The 20,049-nt window shown below is 39.1% G+C and overlaps 1 protein-coding gene across 4 annotated transcripts in view; it reads left to right on the plus strand.

Moving 5' to 3' along the window:
* Window positions 1–20,049, plus strand: part of trrap (transformation/transcription domain-associated protein) — a 212,335-nt gene that overhangs the window by 95,749 nt on the left and 96,537 nt on the right. For 3 of the 4 annotated variants that reach the window (XM_078558868.1, XM_078558870.1, XM_078558871.1), the window contains 7 exons: window positions 131–337; window positions 2,180–2,338; window positions 3,947–4,072; window positions 7,117–7,227; window positions 10,822–10,968; window positions 14,240–14,453; window positions 15,222–15,347. In XM_078558868.1, the coding sequence (XP_078414994.1) occupies window positions 131–337; window positions 2,180–2,338; window positions 3,947–4,072; window positions 7,117–7,227; window positions 10,822–10,968; window positions 14,240–14,453; window positions 15,222–15,347 (1,090 nt within the window). The remainder of the gene's footprint in view (window positions 1–130; window positions 338–2,179; window positions 2,339–3,946; window positions 4,073–7,116; window positions 7,228–10,821; window positions 10,969–14,239; window positions 14,454–15,221; window positions 15,348–20,049) is intronic. The other variant, XM_078558869.1, reaches the window with a different exon arrangement.

Genomic DNA, 20,049 nt, shown 5'->3' on the forward strand with positions numbered 1-20,049 from the left:
TAAGTCAGTGAGCTCAAAGGTGATGGGTGAACTAGCAATATATGTAATTTTGTTAAGTTAGGATGACAACACAGTGTATAGCTCAAGCATTTCTAGACTAAGATTTAAACGTTACCATGATTTTGTGTAGGTTTTCCTCAGTCTGCTTAAAGCCCATGCTATGGAAGCTCGATTGGTCGTCAGGCAAGCGATGGCCATTTTGACCCCTGCTGTCCCTGCTCGAATGGAGGATGGGCATCAGATGCTGACACACTGGACAAGAAAAATCATTGTGGAAGAAGGGCACACGGTGCCTCAGTTGGTCCATATCTTACATCTTATTGTTCAACATTTCAAGGTAAGATCGTATTATAAGAATAATAAAATGAACTTTTGTCTTTTAATTAGCTAACGACCTGAAAGCAAAATGCTTACTAAACATTTGAGCCATGACGTGGTAATTCTAACCTACTCGGAAGGAAAAAAGCAACTTTAGGACCTTGTGATTTCCAAAGCTCTCCAGCCCTTATGCCTGCGTCTGATATAGACTAATTGATAGAGATTGATTGCTGTGATTAGTTAACAACTCTATTATTATGCAATTACCAGGAGGATAGAAGGCAAAGAAGATGGTCTTTTTTCGTTCATGATTCCACTGTCCCTAAACAGTAGGATTATTTGTTTATATGCTAATTCTACTGGCTGCCCTTGGGTAGAAAAGCAAGTTGCCATATACAGTTATTTATCATTGTACTTCTATCCTAATTCCTTCAAACAATCAGACCTCAAAACCTGAAGGAAGGGTCAGCGAAGGAGAGCAAAAGCAGCATGCAAAAACGTTCTGCACCAATGGGAGGATGGTGGATTCCTTCCTAAACTTGCCATTTGAAAGAATCAGACATTTTGTGGTCTCTTTGTAGCATTAATGTAAGAAATTGGGGCCTTTAATATGAAGGTATTTTCTGCATAATATAAAACCCTCTAAAGGACTTTCTAAAAAGGTAACTATTTTTTGACAATCTTTGGAAACAGGCAAGGTCACTTAGTTCAGACTGCCATGTTGATGTAGCTGAGCAGTCAGGGTGGTGTCCTGTGTACCTCCTTATCTAAGCAATTGTTTAGAAAGGACCAGGATATGACCCTCAGCGTGATGAAAACAAAAAAGCTGGCTTCGAGCCGGGTGAGGAACAGGGGAAGTGGTAACCACCCTGATTTTTGGAGTGCCTGTCCTGTATCCATTGGTCAGAATAGTTAGTTAGATGATTGACACTGGATAAGCTACCAGCCTCCCAAAAAGGGTATATATATTGGTGTTATACTGGTGGTAGGGGGCTGAGGTGCTGGTGAGGTGGCAGTGCGCATTGGGCAGCTGCCTTCTTCAGATGGAAGATGGACCAGAGGTGGGGGAGAAGATCAAGGGAGGAGTTTCCTAACACTTCAACTCGAGAGCAGATACTGTTATCGCAGGCTGCAGAGAGCAACACACTCTGCGCCAACCGTCCGCTTGTCCTCCGGAATCAGTAAACTGCTCTCAACTGTTATGGGCCGTATATTTTTTCTGTCTAATTAGTTAATGTATCATCTAAACTTGTTTCTTAATACACTTAATAAACCATCTTAAAATTACTTATGATTGGTTGACTGCCTATTTAGGTATCTGTGGGCTTGAATCCAAAAATCTTACATTAAACTGATATTTTGCAAGAGGTTTCCCATTTGGCACCATCACTTTGCAACATTGTTCAGGTCACTTCATTTCTTACAGAGGTTAAAATGATAGAGAAAAAAATCTTTGTGATCTGCCTGGGCTCTACAAGGAGGATTTAAGTTTTTGGGATTAACGCTCTTGCATTTCATCTTCAAGGTTTATTCCATCATTTGAACCCATCAGTTTGATTCCTCCTATTCCACTCTAAATTGTCCAGTATCCTTGATATAAAAGAGGACCTGACAAAATTATGTCTTTGATCAGAAGGAAACAAAATCAGATATGAATATTTACCAGATGGTGTGTTAAATTAATTGCAACAATTGACATCTGACCATTGTTAAAATGTCAGCAAAGTTGTGTCACCAGTACACAGTATTTTACAGGAGGCAATGTTGGAATTCATTTTTGCATGTAGTGGCAATTGCACACTAAATAAAGGAAGTATTTTGAGTATTCTGTAATACTATTGGGAATAATGTTTCTCTCTAGGTGTACTTCCCGGTGAGACATCACCTTGTGCAACACATGGTTAGTGCCATGCAGCGACTAGGCTTTACACCTAGTGTCACCATTGAACAGAGGAAGTTAGCTGTAGATCTGGCTGAAGTTGTCATTAAGTGGGAGCTGCAGAGAATCAAAGACCAGCAGGTAAAATAATAAATGTGTTGCACCTTTCAAAGCATGACAATTAGACATTTTAACATAGAATTCAGTTTCATTTTAAATTGTTTTTTACCATAATGTTTGGCCCGGATTAAAGTCATGGTTTATTTTTGTTTGAAGAAGGATAGTTCTGTTTAAATTGCGCTGTGTAAAGCTAAATTCCAACAATGCAGCAGAGTGTCCTTCTAAGCATGGTTCATTGCCAGAGTTACTGATACTTCAAAGGATTCCTTGGTTGAATTTATTACGCATCTGAGATAAGGAGGCTGACAGTTTTAGTATAGAGCAGTTGAGCTTTTTTTGAAATTGGCTGCTTAGATCTGAATTCTGATCAAAATTGTGTTATTTATATATAAATTCGCTGAATGTTTTCATTATCAATGAAGCAGACTGCCAACATCTATCCAGATTATAGGTGGACTTAACTCTGCATGCCCAGGCACAGATTGGGACATTGTAAAAAAAAAATAAAATTTTTTTATTGCTACCAGAATTTTTTTGTAGGAGGTCTCCACCTGGGACTGAAATCTAGATTTGTTGCTGAATCCATATCTCTGGTTTCATTTTTGATTTAATTCCTATTCAGAAGGGTCTACTATCTGTTACCTTGAAGCTTGAATTTATCTTGTATCTTGATAATGTATCTTGTTTTAGCTCAGTAGTTTGAAGGGTCAGTTAATGATCCTGGGGAAGAGACCATTATTTACAGTCCAAAACATCTCTTGGTATTTTTGAGGATGGTCCCATCATTGTTTCAGCTTTGGCACTCTTGCCTCTGAGTCAGAAGTATCTGGGAAGTCCCATTCTCAAGGCTTGTGCCAGCCTAGAGTTTGTGCTCTACAGCGCAGAGTGAGAGAGTGCTTCATTGTTGGAGGCATCGTATTTCAGATGAGACTTTAAACTGAGGCTTCGTCTACAGTTAGGTGGACGTGAGAGACCCCAAGGCACAGTCCGAAGAAGAGCAGGGGAATTTTCACCCATGTCCCCTAACCAATATTTATTTCTCGACCAGCCAATTATCTGGTCATTTATCACATTACTGTTTATGGAATCTTCTGTGAAAATTAGTTGCCATGTTTCCTACGACAGTGACTACAATGCAAAAGTACTTTATTGTCTGTGACACATTCTGAGCTCACTAAAGATGGAAGTTTTTCTTACTATATAGCCAGGCAGTCTATACAGAAGAAGGCGCATGCAGTTATATGAAGACATGGGACCCACTCATAAAGCGATAGGTAATGCTGAACCCACAAACACACTGAGCACAAGAAAAAGGCTGGTGCTGTGTATACATTGGCCATTTTACCACATTAAAGACAAAATATAAATAAGTTGTTAAATATGCAGCTCAGCCGACCACATGGGAACCAAAAGAAGAAAAGGAATCAAAACTCTTTTATTGTGTGCACCTAGATTGCTGAAGTGAGATTCACATCTCACATAAATCTATTTTTTATTATGGTTTATTCTTTTCATACATGACAATGAAATGTGTGACTTGTTGATTTTTATGTATGGATATGAGAGTTGAATGCTTTTTCATCCTCTTTCCCCCCTCCCTGACCCCCGTATGCTGTTAAAAAAATGTAGCCAGATTCTGATCCTGATGCTAATGGCAGTGGTGAGGGAACCAGCGCGACCAATGGCAATGTCAGACGAGGTTTATCAGTGGATTCTGCTCAGGATGTGAAACGTTTCAGAACAAATGCTGGAACTGTGAGTACAATCCAGAAATGAAGGGCAGTGCAATGGTTTGCATTTAATGCTTTAAGAACAATTGTATACTTTCTTCAATTCCTCTCCCCCCACCTACACTTTGCTTTTTGCAAGAAAATCTTTCAGGATTAGTAACTTGGGCTGTGTAATTAACATTTTGATCGCTTCATTAGGGGCAGTTGTATGGATGAAGCAGTTAATTCTGGCACCACAACATTTGCACTCTGGTTCAAATTGCATTGAAATCCATTTCATGCCATTAATCTGGCTGGGAAATTAAATATAGTTGAATAATATATTTCTGGTGAATATAGTAATACTGTTTAATTACTGTAAATTAGCTGTCTAGTCAATAGATTAAAGCTAGTTTGTGACTTTGTGAGATATAAATATTTGAGTTTGTTAGTATATTGTGGTTTATGTAGTGCAAAATAGCTATTAAAAGCAACAATGGCTGAAGTTCAAAGATAATTAACTGCTTTACCTTGAGCACAATGTGTAACTGTGAGCCAGTTTTGTCATCAATCTATCATGTTTTCTCACAATTGAACTATTATAAAAGTAGCAACATGGCCTTGATATTAATGTTTAACATTTTACACCCTGACATAGTTGGTATTTAGCCAAATCTGCTGCATTTTATGTTGCCTTTCTTGTTTTTAGCTAGCATGACTTGTCTACTGAATTCTTTCTACTAGATCTGTGTTATCAAAGTGGTTGTCGTGTTAAAGTAATTGATTTAAAATACTATGGTTCAGTAGGAGACCATCTTCTGATCTAAGCTGCAAAGTTCCCCATACTTAACTTTTAATTCTAATGGTACTTGGGCCCCAACTATTTACAATCTATATTAATGACTTGGATTCAGGGATAAAAGGTACTATAGCTAAATTTGCAAATGGCACCAGAATAGGTGGGAAAGTAAGTTGCAATGAAGAAATAAGAATTTTACAAATGGATATGGACAGGTTAGGTGAATGGGCCAAAATTTGGCAGATGGAGTTTAACGTGGATAAGCGCGAGGTTATCAATTTTGGTTGGAAGAATAAAAAGGCGATTTATTATTTAAAGTGAGAGAAACTTCAGAATGCTTCAGTGCAGAGGGATCTGGGTGTCCTCATGCATGAATCGCTGAAAGCTAGTATGCAGGTACAGCAGGTAATAAGGAAGGCAAATGGAATTTTGGCATTTATTGCTAAAGGAATAGTGTATAAAAATAGGAAAGTGTTGTTGCAACTGTACAAGGCATTGGTGAGACCGCTTTTGGAGTACTGTGCACAGTTTTTGTCCCCTTATTTGAGGAAGGATGTAGTTGCATTGGAGGCGGTTCAGAGGAGGTTCACTAGATTGATTCCAGAGATGCAGGGCTTGTCTTATGAGGAGAGATTGAGCAGTTTAGGCCTATACTCACTAGAGTTTAGAAGGATGAGAGGAGATCTAATTGAGGTATATAAGATGCTAAAGGGGATAGACAAAGTAGACGTGGAGCAGATGTTTCCCCTTGTGGGGCATTCTAGAATGAGAGGCCATAGTTTTATGCTAAGGGGTGGTAGATTTAAATCAGAGATGAGGAGGAATTACTTTTTTCAAAGGGTCGTGAATCTGTGGAATTCACTACCTCAGAGTGCAGTGGATGCTGGAACGCTGAATAAATTTAAGGAGGAGATAGACATTTTTAATTAGTAATGGGTTGAAAGGTTATGGGGAGAGGGCGGGAAATTGGAGTTGAGGCCGAAATGTGAACAGCAATGATCGTATTGAATGGCGGGGCAGGCTCGAGGGGCTGAATTGCCTACTCCTGCTCCTAGTTCTTATGTTCTTATGTTATGTTCATTTTTGGGGAAGAGATAACACTTAGCTGGCAAAACTGGAATTGGCATAAATCCAGAAATTTACCCTGATTCAGTCACTAGCAGCAGTAGCCATCCTCTACCTATTTGTGCATTTTATTAATCTTGATATCACTTTAGTTTAATTTCAATTAGAAAGTGCATCCATTTTTTTTACTTGGTGTAATGACTTTGTAGGTCGTGTTGCAGACGGTGTCTATAATATGCTAAACTTTTAGGAATCTGACCTTTTTCTTTTTATTCTTGACCAGTGCAATAGTTTTTTGTTATTTGCTCTGCATACTTCAGTGTTAAATAGTTGGTAAAGTATTTAACACAAAATGCTGGAAATAATCAGCAAGTCTGGTAGCATCTGTGGAGAGAGAAACCATAGTTTGTTTCAAGTCTGTGACCTTTCGTCAGAACTGTGTAAAACAGATTTTAAAAAAAAAACTGCAGGGGAAGAGAAAAAAAGTGAAATATTTATTAGGAACTCTCAGCCAGCCTTTTCTTGCTTTCCTTTTTAGAAAGTGGAGTTTATGCCTCATCAGCTGGAAGCATCCAGTAAAAAAACAAGTTGAAATCGGAGATGCATTCACGTTCAGTAACTACAAAATTGCTTCTTGCCAGCTGGATGATAACTTAAAGCTCTAGTCGTAGCTTTCTTCTTGCTGGCACACGGGGAAGGTCTGAGACGAGTTTCCACGGTGTGGGAAAGAACCCAATTCTTCCTATTGTTAATACAGAAATTATCTCCCATTGTTTAGAGAACTGCAAATGTTTTTGAATCTTAAGTAAATTTGTAATCTTCCAAAGCCAAACCCATCAACAGATGGAGAGACAAAAGTGTGTTTCATACTGGAAAAGAAAGCCTTGAACTGATGTAGTCAGCTCCCTCACATTTCTTCCCTCCTGATACATTAGAATGCATGTTGGTCTAGAAAATTGCAAAGTCGTTAAAGCCAGTTAGGATGCTCCAGTAGCAGAAGCATTTTTGGAGACTGTGTTCTGGCTCAAGTTAACTTGACCTATGTTACTACAACCAGGGAACCAGGCTTACCATGCGCAATAAATGTTTCAGCTTTTGAAAAATCGTTGTGACATAATGATTCGATTTTGAATAAAACTGGGCCTGATGGATTTGATCTTGAAGCAGTTAACCTTTTGTTTAGTTGCAAAAGTAACCTTACTTAAATGTTCTTTTTAAATCAACAGGTGTTTGGACGTAGCCAGTCCTTAACAGCGGCAGATCATCTCCTTTCTAAACCCATTGATAAGCAGCACACTGATACCGTAGTGAATTTCCTCATCAGAATAGCTTGTCAGGTAAAGGTCTCACTTCTTTGTCATGTGCTAGAATAACTGCAGACAATGAACTTTAATGGCATCTAAGATATGATCTGAATTGTCAGCACTGATGTAGCATTTGAAACAGTTGTTACATTGAGGAAATTTTTTGTCCCATTATTGCTTTATACCAATTTTTTCCTTTCCCTAACCTCTATCATTTATTTAGTAATTACCAATTTCTTGGTAACACCCTTGCCTCTGTGTCAGAAAGTTGTGGATTCAAGTTGCGCACCAGAGATATAAGTACATGATTCAGGCTGACACTTCCAGTGCATTAGTGACAGAGTGCTGCACTGTTGGCAGTGCAGTCTTTTAGATGAGATGTTAAATAAAAACCTGTCTGTTTTCAGTCGACGTAAAAGATTCCATGGCATCATTTCGAAGTTGAACAGGAGAATTCTTCCCAGTGTTGAGTGCAGCGTTTGTCCCCCAATCAACATCACTAAAACATCACAGGCCATTTTCACATTTGTGGGAGCTTGCTGTTTGCAAGCTGACTGCCATGTTTCCCTTCATTATAACAGTGGTTACACTTTAAAAGTACTTCATTGGCTGTTTTGGCTCGAAAACACTTGAGTACGATCTAAAGTCATGAAAGGTGCTGTATAAATGAAAGACTCTCTTTATCATGGGCTCAAATCATGGGCAGACATTTGAGTGCAGTAGTGAGGGAGTGCTACACTGTTAGGCATATCATCCTTTGAACCACAGTTCTGTCTGACTGTTGCTGTGATTTAGAGAAGATCTGATGCTTTTAGAAGAGCAACAGAGGTTCCTCTTGATCTCTCCCCTTCTCAACAGAAAGCAGAGGGAAAAACAACATATTAGTTGCTCATTCATCCAAACCTGTTAGAGACTATGCTATGAACACGATAATAGCAGGCACTTCAAAGTAATTCATTTTATATATAGTATTTGTGAGTGTCATGATAGATGTTCTATAAATGCAGTGCTTTGTTAATCCCTCTTTTCTCTAGAAGTGGGGGAAATGTTATGTTGTGATACCTACTTGTCACTTTTAATAACTTAACAATGCAATAATTGATTTTAGTTCCAATTTCCCTCAGAATCTATTCTTGTAGAACATAGCTGTCTACTTCTGGCTACACATCTGTCACACTCTTGCTGGCTTGGGACCAATTTTTGTACGTTCTTGTATTTAGGTCAAACTTGGTGAGCGACTTTCACCTCTTTGGTCCTTTGAGACAATGCATTGGACTGTATCGTCAACAATGCTGTACTTGTTTAGTAGCATTACTGTTATGTCAGCTTCTCATAGAATTAAGGTTGTAGTACCACTCCAGGACTTGAGTGCAAAGTCTAGGCTGGCACTCCACTGCATCCCTGAGGGAGAGAACGGCACTGTCGGAGGGTGCTGTCTGAGGCCTCGTATGTGCTCTCAGGTGAACTTGAAAGGTCCCACGACCACTACTTCAAAGTAAAGCAGGAGAGTTCTTCCCAGTGTCCTGGCCAATACCTCAACTAACATCACAAAAATAAATAGTGGTCATTATCCCATTATTGCTTGTGGGAGCTTGCAGTGTACAACATCTCTACATTGTAACAGTGACTTCATATCAAAAATATTTCATTGGCTTTCAAATGCCTTGGGACAATGTGCAGTTGCAAAAGGTAGTGTGTAAATACAAGTTCTTTCAGAGTTAATCAAGTGGGAAAATTGTACAGTTGAGTCAAATTGGGAACCTCAGCTGTACCAAGACCCAACTCGGGTGCTTGTTGATCGGTGGTGTGGTACTGATTCAACTCTAGGATGGAAGTAAAGCTGACACTACAGTTCAAGATGCAATACTGTATCAGCACAACTTCCACATTACAGTTGACGTTATCCATGTAGAAGAGGCATTTTAAAGTTTCTTTGGGAGGCTTGAGTGCCCAGTGCCTTGCTGTAATGTTACCCTGACCAGCAGGCATGCAGTGGTTTGTTTAGTGCACTTCACTTGGTCCAGTAATGTAACCGAGGGCTTTACTTGCCATCTGGAGAACTCCAAACTGCTTTTGGTTCTCTCCAGCTCTGTCTGAGGATCCTCATTAATCAGACTGTTGGTTCCTTTCAACATGAAGCAAACTGGAAGCACTAATTTTACTAAGTTAGATTTCTTTGGTCTTGAACCAAGTTTGCATCTTGTTCATAGTTGCCAATGGAAATTAAAATTGTCTCAAAGTCAATGTTTGTTGTAAGGTTTAGCTGGTGATTTGGCTGAAGCAAAATTTATGACCAAATTTATTTTTCTCCTTCTGATTTATTGATTACTGTCATGCTACCACTTGATGGGAAATTTAAAAATAACTAATACACATGTGCTCTACATAAAACTTGCTTTAAAAAAAAAACAGACATATGCCTATGTGGAGCTGAACAACATTATAAAGAATGCAGCCCCTCTGCTCAGTTCCATCTTTAAGCTTAACCCAGAAACATTTGATTAATGTTGTCTTGTTGAGGGAATACTCAAAGCTAGATCAGGACACCCATTTAAAAGTAGCACATAGCCATTTAAATAGTGTGGTTGTGTTGCAAAGCACACTCTTTCCATCACTGTGTCCCCAGCATCTACTGCTAAAGATGATTGCCACTTGATCAAACTCAGATCCTTTTACAAGGATGTTAACATTCTAATGGAATCTGTTATTACAAATTAAAAACAGCAAATGCACAGCAGGTCCATTGCTTCAGTATTTGCAGAGTGCATCGATGAGCTAATATTTCTGGGACTCAACCTTTCAGAAGAAATAGGAAGGAAGCTGGGCCCCTTTTATAGATAAAGGGACAAAGAACTTACATTTCTGGTGCATCGTCTCTCATATTTCAGAAGTAACACAAAGCACGTGATGTCGAATGAATGAATTTATGCAGTTACTTTTTTGTTGGCAACACAGCAGCCATTTTGATGACAACATTATGACCAGAACATCTGTTTTGGCTGGTGTTGTTCGAGGAAGGGAAGTTAACTAAAACACAGAGAACTCCCTCTTTTTCTGTGGATAGTGTCACAAGACCTTCAACATCTATCAGCACAGGCAAGGCCTCAGCTTAACATGTCACCTGGAAAATGGTGTTCACCCCTACATTGCATTGAAGTGTTAGTCTGTATTATGTGCTCAAATCCCAAGAGTGGGATTTGAAGACACAGCCTTGAGAGTAGGAACTGGAAGTGCTGATAACCGAGAGAACCTGACCAAACAAAGAGGAGGAAGAATAGAGTTAACTGTCAGCAGGTGCATTTATAAAAAAATAATACCCCATTATTAATATTTGGATTGATCTTTGAATGTTTTCCAAAGCTTACCCAAACAATCATAATGCTTTGGATTTACCTTACTAATGAAAAAATTATAAACTTTTCTTCATCCTTGTTTTTTATATATATGATGGACGTATATATAATATATATCACTTGCGCACTAATATACTTATATATTAATAATAGTGTACTTATAACATATATACTTGTGACACAGTAATGAAGCAAAGATTTACATTGGTCCCAGTTGCATTGTCAAGTACGAGTATATTTCAACCCTGTGTAATATGTGACAATTGAACCCCAGGTGAACGATTCCTCAAACACAGCGGGTTCACCAGGAGAAATGTTGTCCAGGCGTTGTGTTAGCCTTCTGAAGATGGCTCTTCGTCCTGATATGTGGCCAAAAGCTGAGCTGAAACTCCAATGGTTTGACAAGTTGCTAATGACGGTGGTATGATTTTTTTTCAAGTAGTTACTATTTTAAAGCGCTGTATAATGTACTCTCACTTGCCTAGTCAGTGCACTTTCCAGCGTGGACTTGTTCCAGCTCCCTTCTTGATGGGTAACTGTGGTATGCAGATGTGCAAATAAATCTTCCAGCTTTCACTCCTCACGGCAGTGAGAACATACTTTCAGAGAAACATGAGGCTGAATGCAGGCTAATGTCTGCCGCACGGGGAGCTTAAGTTTTGCAGCACACAAAGCAAATAGCTAAAGGGCAATCTTCACTGAAGTGTATAAGAATATTAAATATTACAAAGAAAGTAAACCCAGATTATTACTTCAAAGTCAATCAAGATAGGACACAAATGAAATGGATGTGAGTGAAAAGTAAGTTTAAAGCAGATAGCAAGAAAAACTTTGCCCTGACTTGAGATGTTAGGAACAGGATGACTGAAGCTCAAAAACTTGGATTATTCAAAATGCATTTCGGTAGTGCAATGTGAGAATTGATGGGTTTTGAGCCAAATGATCTTTTCTCATCCCTGACTTTTCACCCAGACTGATATTAAAAAAAAATAAGAATTTCAAAGGCTTCAATTAACTTTTTTCTTTATTTTGGGGGGTTTCATTTTTCGCTTCACACAGAACCAAGTGTAGTCTGCAGATTTTTACGTGGCAGCAACATCAGTGGGACTGAAGAGACATAAACTACAGTAGGAAAGATTGTGATTAATCAGCATTTCTGCTTAAGATGTCCAGCTGCCTTGGAATACGTGGCAATGTGTGCTCTCCGGCATAATTTAGACCAGCTTACACAATGTTGCCTTTGTTTATGATTTTTTTTTTCTTGATCTGTGAGAGTGCTATGTCTGATGATGATGGATTTGCTAGCTCTTGCAGTTGAATTATGTGGCTTGAACTAAAGCGATACTACACCACTTGATTTGTTCCTTGATTCTGGGATTAGCTTCACTGAATGTTACAATAATCATCGAGTCATTGCACAGAGGAGGCCATTCGGCTTATCTGCAGCATGTCAGCTCTATGGCAATCCAGTCAGTCCCATTACCCCACCCTCTCCCCATAGCCCTGCAAGTTATTTTCCTTAAGTGTCCACCCAATTTCCTTTTGAAATGTCTTTGTATATGCATATGTGTGTGTGTATAGCTTCAAGCACTAATATGTAGAAGGCTCTGGAAAAATTGGCTTAAAAACTTAAGTTTTTTAAAAATCCTGTCAGTCAATGCACTTTTTTGTTTTAAAAAAAATTCTGAATTTGTCAAAAAATGTCAAATGATGACTAATCAGAGGCCCTGTTTATCATTAACTTGTCAATAACTTCAAAAATGCCAAAAATTGATAAGGAATTTTCCGCTCATTAAGCCCTGTTGCTTTCTATTCACTTATTTTAGCCCACTTTTTTAGCTTCTCTCTTCGGTTGTGATGTGTTATCCTTTGGCTGAGTTGATAGCCAACCAGCGTGCAGCCTTCTCCTAATGCTGCTGCTGGAGCAGTTTGAGGGACTATGTTAAACAAACAAGGTTAAATGAAACAAAAACAAAAATTGCTGGAAAAACTCAGCAGGTCTGACAGCATCTGTGGAGAGAAAGACAGAGTTAACGTATCGAGTCCGCATGACTCTTCAGAACTAAAGAAGAACCATACGGACTTGCAACGTTAACTCTGTCTTTCTCTCCACAGATGCTGTCAGACCTGCTGAGTTTTTCCAGCAACTTTTGTTTTTGTTTCAGATTTCCAGCATCCGTAGTATTTTGCTTTTATCTTAAACAAGGTTAAATGACAAGAGGCCCAAAGACGACATGAAACTAACCTGATAAAAGCAAAATACTGCAGATGCTGGAAACCTGACACAAAAACAGAAAATTCTGGAAAAACTCAGCAGAAAATAACCTGGTTGCTGCATAAAAAGGTTTCAGATCTGGAATGCACTGCCTGAAAGCTGATGAAGGCAGATTCAGTTGTGGCTTTCAAAAGGGGATTGGATAAGCATCTGATGAGAAAGAAATTACAGGGCTACAGGGAAAGGGTTAAGTAGTGGGAACAGCTGTATTACCCTTACAGAGAGCCGAATCAGACTTAATGGGCCGAATCACCACCTGTGCTGTAACTATTCTGCTATTAGTTATATTTTCCTCTTTTTTTTCCTTTGGGAAAACACTGGCCATTGTGTAGTAAATCGCACTCAACCAGGCCAAGATTGGGAACTTGCTGTATGGAAATGAGTGCAGTCCTGTCATTGCATACTACGGTGTCAGCATGCCAAGTCACCTAGCCTTGCTTATCCTAAAGGAAGCTGGAAATTACTCCTATACCAATGTGGCAGGCAAAAACACTGAATAGGAGCCTATGTGCATAATTGAAGTGGCATTTTCTGTGACATTATGGTGCCTCAGAATGAGATACACTATTAGGTCCTTATGATACAAGTTGCGAGTCATTTGGAGAACAGTATCGGGTATTCACATTTTGCTAAGGAATGCAAGACTTCAACAGGAAAAAATAATACTGCCTTCAGATTTATTGTAATTTTTCTAATTCTGAAGTTACTCTTTTGATTCAGCTTTCTTGATTTCAAGCATGAAGTAAAAGCAATATACAGCAAATTTTCAAAATGGTTTCAGCTCAATTTGAAATTCAAAGTTGTCCTGCTTGAATGATTGCAGCAATTGAGAGGTGTGCCACTTGGTGCAAAAACCCATTTTTATGCAGAATCTGCACTTGCACATAACTAAGATGAGAAAGCCTTTAAGCTTGCTGGGCATTTGGTGCCATATAATTGACATTCAAAAATGTATAATTACATATTTTTTTTCGAACAATTTAGGAAAATCTGTTTAAAAAGTGAAACGGAGCTAAAATCCAGATGTACCTGATAATTTAATTAGCATTTCTGAAGAAGTCCAAATCTGTGTTTATATTTACCAAGTTATCCGCTTTAGGGAAAATCTGTTGCGTTTTACAGCAGCGCTTCCAAGCAGCAAGGGCTGGCAAAATTAGCCATTTGTCTTTTAGACCTTTTCCATTTCATTAATCCCTTTTTAAATTGATGAGGCTGTGATCAGACTGATTGCAATTAGTAGGTGAGAGACAAAATCAGCTTTACGAAAAATCATCTAGTAACTTCAGCCAGCAAATAATAAGTGCATTGATGCACTTCAGTTTCGTAGTTTTATCTATAATTGGTAGTAAAATAGTTGACATGTATATTTACTGTTGTTCTCTCTCCACCCCACATCCCAATTTCTTTGTTGTTTTAGGAGCAACCCAATCAAGCTAACATGGCGAACATCTGTACAGGACTAGAGGTGTTGAGTTTTCTGTTAACTGTGCTCCAGTCTTCTGCCATTCTTAGCAGCTTCAAGCCATTGCAGCGAGGAATAGCAGCATGCATGACCTGTGGCAACAACAAGGTCCTGAGAGCCGTACACACTCTGCTTTCCCGTTTGATGAGCGTCTTCCCGACAGAGCCGAGTAGGTTACACAAATGGCAATGTGCAATTTTTAATTTCTTTTAACTAATTTTAAAAAACTATTTTCATGGGATATGGGTCTTGTTAGCTAGGCCAGCGTTTATTGCACAATCCTAATTGCCCATGAAAAAGTAGTGGTGAGCTGCCTCCTTGAACCGCTGCAGCCCATGTGGTGTAGGTACACCCACAGTGCTGTTAATGAGGGAGTTCCAGGATTTTGACTCTGATAGTGAAGGAATAGCGATGTAGTTCCAAGTCAGGATGGTGTGTGGATTGGAGGGGAACTTGCAGGTGGTATTCCTATGCATCTGTTGCCCTTGACCTTCTAGGTGGTAGAGGTCACGTGTTTGGAACGTACTGTCAAAGGAGTCGTGCTCCAGTGGTTCTTGTAGATGGTACACACTGCTGTCACTGTACCTCAGTGGTGGAGAGGGTGGATGTTGAAGGTGGTGAATGGGGTGCCAATCAAGCAGGCTGCTTTGTCCTGGATGGTGTTGAGCTTCTTGAGTGTTGGAGTTGCACTCATCCAGGCAAGTGGAGACTTGTGCCTTGTAGGTGATGGACAGGCTTTGGGGAGTCAGGAGGTGGGTTACTCCCAGCAGAATTCCCAGTCTCTGACCTGCTTTTGCAGCCACAGTATTTATATGGCTGGCTGAATTCAGTTTCTGATCAATGGTAACTGCCAGAATGTTGATAGTGGAGGATTCAGCGATGGTAATGCCTGTGTTGCTTCTGTGTTGTCAAATTTGTGCCCTTCACTTTTAAACAGGTACTTCAAGTGTGGCTTCTAAATATGAGGAATTGGAGTGTCTTTATGCTGCAGTTGGAAAAGTGATTTATGAAGGCCTCACAAATTATGAAAAAGCAACAAATGCAAATCCAAATCAATTGTTTGGTAAGTCACTTCAAGAATTCAGCTGCCCTGGACTGAGAGGCTGAGTAAATTGGGCCTATACTCTCTCAAACTTAGGAGAATGAAAGGTGATCTTATTGTAAAATTCAAGTTTCTGAAGAGACTTGACAGGATATGATGTTTCCCCTGGCTGGAGAACCTAGAGAGAGGCAATAGCCTCATGATAAGATTGAGAGAGAAAAAATATGTCTTCATTCAGAGGATTGCGAATCTTTGGAATCCTCTACCCAAGAGAGTGGTGGACACTTCATTGTTGAGTATACTCAAGGCTGTAATAGATAGATTTTTGATCTCTCAGAATTGAGGGATATAGGGAGTGGGCAGGAAAATTGAGTTGAGGTAGAAGATATGGTATAGCAGGCTTGAGGGACTGAATGGTCTACTCCTATTTCTGCCTTAGGTCCTTTCTAAACACCATACTCTCAAAAATAGGCAGCAGTATGGATGGAAGCATAACATTACAAAGAGATATTGATAAATTAAGTGAATGGACAAAACTGTGGCAAATGGATTTCAATGTAGGCAAACGTGAGGTCATCCACTTGGATTCAAAAAGCATAGAATGGGGTACTTTCTAAATGGTGAAAAGCTAAAATCAGTAGAGGCCCAAGGAGACTTGTTGGTTCAGGTGCATAGATCATTAAAATGACATGAATAGGTACAGAAAATAATCAAAAAGGTAAATGGAATGCTGATCTTTATATCCAGAGGTCTAGAATACAAGCAGGGGTAGAAGTCATGCTTTGTCTGTCCAAAGTCCAAGTTAAACCACACCAGGAGCAGTCTAAGCAGTTCTGGGCACCACACCTTTGGAAGGATATATTGGCCTTGGAGGGAGTGCAGCATAGATTTCTCAGAGTGATACCTGGACTCAAAGGGTTAAATAATATGGAGAGATTGCACAATTTATGATTGTATTCCATAGAATTTAGAATGTTAAGCAGTGATTTGATTAATTTTTTTAAGATATTAAGGGTTAGGGTTAGGGTTAGGCAGGATAGATCATGAGAAGCTATTTCTGCTGGAGCATAGCCTTAAAAGTTAGAGCCAGACCTTTTAGGAATAAAATTAGGAAACACTTCTACACACAAAGGATGGTAGAAGTTTGGAACTCTTTTCCACAAATGAAAATTGATGCTAGATCATTTGTTGAATTTAAAACTCTGATTTTTTTTTTTTGTTAACCCAAGTTAAGGGATATGGGGCAAAAGCCTGTGTCTAGTTAGGCCACAGATCAATCATGATCTCATTGAATGGTGGAACAAATTTGAAGGGCTAAATAGCTTCCGCCTGTTCCTACGTTCTTTTGAAAAAAAATGTTTAATAAATACTCGCAAAAGTGGTATCCTGTGCGTTTGATGGCTTTTTGTTGTCTTAACACCTGATGACTTTGTCAAATTGTGGAAAGCAAACAGGTGGTCATTGCGGAAACTTGAGACAATTACCTACGTGACCAAGTTGATCTGTTAGGGTCTCATGGCAGAAACTGTACACCTGCTGATTTTTAAATCTGATTGGCTATGGGACCTGTCAGCTACTTTCAAATGATGCTGTGCCCAAGAGGTTGTACACTGCATTTAGCCAAAAAATTCCTGATACGTTTCCAACATAATGAAGTGTGCGTGTAGAGAGCAAGGTTTGTGTGTAGAGAGATTGAGTTCAAATAAGAACCTGCAAAACTTTTTGTTGGTTTTGGTACACTATAGCGTTGAAGTTATTCATAACAGAAGATGCTGAAAATACAAAGTGATTCTGGTGAAGGAATTTTCCACACGGTGTTAGGTTGTTTTTTCAAAAGCTGACCAGTGTCTTGTGTATTTATTTCCAGCATGTTTTTTTTTTCAAACTTGTCTTTTTTTGATGATTTTGGGATTAGGTTACTGCCCGCATTTGATATTTATCAGGAAATTCCCTTTCCTTTGTACTGCCTTGAGCTTGAAGACACTTAATGAATTGTTTCTAACAGTGTGTAGCCCTGCACTGCCTGAGCACTGCATTATAATTTAAAGACCCTGAATGCAATCTGCATTCCAATATGAAATCATTGTTAACCTCAGACCAAATTGTAATTGTGTCCCTTTGCTAAAAGAGCTGCAAATCAGTGAAGAACTGCAGGAGATGTTACAAGAAGCAGCATCATAACCAAGATTATTCCTCCAGGCTAGCATCGCCTTGACTCATTCTTCAGCCTGAATCTGTTACATGAACATCTTCAGGTCTGCTTTTTTTTGGTTAACTTTCATACCTACCACTAGTTATTTCAGTCAATTTTTTCTTCAGTGTTACAGTTTCTACTCATCCTGGCCTGATTCCTTTGTTGAAGTTTTTCAATTCTTTTTAAACTCTCCACATTTCTTGCAAAATTCTTTCAGCCCTTGTCCTACTCTTTGACTCTCTTCCTGTGTTTTTGCAATGGATCATGTTTAATTCAAGGTATCCAATAGGGAATCATAATACTGTAATTTAAACAGGGTATAAAGCTTTTTAACTTCAACCTCAGTATTTGGTGTCTGATTGGATTGAACCATCTAGATACCATTAACCTGTCTGTGCTAAAATTGTAATATAACAGTATCTGATTTACTTGTAAGGCTCCTGTGTCATTCAATATTCATCCAGCCATCACTCTGAAATATTCCTGTTGTGCTGATGATTTGGTAAATTCTTTACAGTATGGCATTGAATTGGTTCTGTCAGTAAAGCAGGTGTGAAGTTGCACAACAGGTCATAATGCATTCTCCTCTAAATGGCAAATGTCCTTCACCATCCAACTCAGTGATCAGTACCGGCAGATGTAATTTTCGTTTAGGAATTGGCAATTTGCCACTTGTCAGCTTGTCAAATCTGAGCCTCCCAAGTATGCCACTTAACAGGGCCTGCGGTGTGCAAACTTTTGAGAGGTTTGAAACCCAAACATATACTAGTCGTGAAACGTAAAATGACCACTAGCCTATAAAATTTAGCAGATGAATGCAGCTGATTGATTCAGGTTTAACCTACAGGTTGACCCTTTCACAGTGCATTTAGTACATTTCAGTTGCGAGGCAAGAGCATCTGAGTGTTTAACATGAAATGCTTTCTAACTATAAAGTGTTTGTGTTATGCTTCAACTCAGCACCATGCTTGATCTTCTTTTGACATTGAATGTGCAATCGATTAAAATAAATTAGAATCAGGAAGTATGCATTGTGGAAGCTTTTTGTTCTTGGGATGTGGCGAGGTTGCACTTATTACTTATCCTGAGACACCCTGGGAAGGTGTTGAGTCAATCAAGTTGTATAGAACAGGAGTCGCACATAGTCCAGAGTGAGAGTATTGGGGTGGCGGTTCCCTTCCCTGAAGGTCACTGGTGGATCATGTGAGATTTTTTATGCCAATCAGTGGCACTTATGGCCATTTTTCTAATGTATCCCACACATGACCAGATTTTTTGAATTCCATTTCAGAGCTTGCCCTGGAATTTGAGCACTTGACCTCTAGGTTGTTGGTCATGCACCATAACCACTGCACTACCACATTCTCTGATGGCTGAATAAATAAAGGCACCAGAAGATTTGATTCCTGGTCTGTACAGAGTTGGTTAATCTAAATCTTTTTGTTGATGGCAAGCTACCAATCCTAAAAATCCCTTGGCACTGTGTGAAGAAGATCAGGGAATTCTCTGGGTATCCTGGCCAACATCCCTCCAAAAGAAAAACTTAATGCACTTGCCATTCATCTCATTCCTATCTGTGGGATTATGCTGTGCTGCAGTGTGACACTGTGCCTTCAGAAGAGCAATCACTGCACTGAAAGCACACTGATCATGTGAGGTATTCTTGAGACATTTAAAATTGTGATTGGCTTTGAGAGTTCTTCCTGCTCAACTCAAAGGCTAAGAGAAATCTGTTTGTGTGTCATTCAAGGCTGGGCATAAAATATCCTATAATTGAGAATCTGTTTCTGTAGCTTTGCATCTAATGTGGGGATTGGGCAGACCTGTTAACATAAAACAATGGAAATCAATAAAAATGCCTTAGAGTTGTATTGAAGCTGCAGTCTTATGGTTTGCATTTGGAAACAAGTGTATATTGCTTATTGTAACTGCTGAGAGATTTCTAGGATCATACAGCACAAGAATCTTTTAGAGAGCTAACCAATTAGCCTTCCAGCCCTGCTGTCTTTTAATAGCCCTGCAGATTTTTCCCCTTCAAGTATTTATTCAATTCCCTTTTTGCAAGTTAATATTGAATTTGCTTCCACAATTCTTTCAGGCAGTGCTTTCTAGATCATTATAACTCACTGCTTAAAGTTCTTTGAGGAAGCTACACAAAATTAGTCCCACTACTCCTCTTTTCCCCATTTTTCTGTAGATTTTCCCTTAAGTATTTGTCCAATTTTTTTTGAAAATTATTATCGAATCTGTTTCCACTGACCTTTCAGGCAGGCAGCGCATTCCTGATAATGACTCTCAACAATTTTGCAAAAAAAAGCATTCTCATCTCCCCACTGGCTTTTCTGTCAATTAACTTAAATCTATGCCCTCTGGTTACCAACCTATTTGTCAGTGAAAAAGGCTTCTCCCTACCTGCTCTCTCAAAAATGCATCTTCAAATCGCCTCCTAACTGTCTCTACTCTAAGGAGAACATTCCCAACTTCTCCAGTTTAAACTCTGTTATCCATGGTACCACCTTGTTACGCCCC

This window comes from Cetorhinus maximus, chromosome 15 (genome assembly GCF_964194155.1).
Source record: "Cetorhinus maximus chromosome 15, sCetMax3.hap1.1, whole genome shotgun sequence".
NCBI classification, from domain to species: Eukaryota; Metazoa; Chordata; class Chondrichthyes; order Lamniformes; family Cetorhinidae; genus Cetorhinus; species Cetorhinus maximus.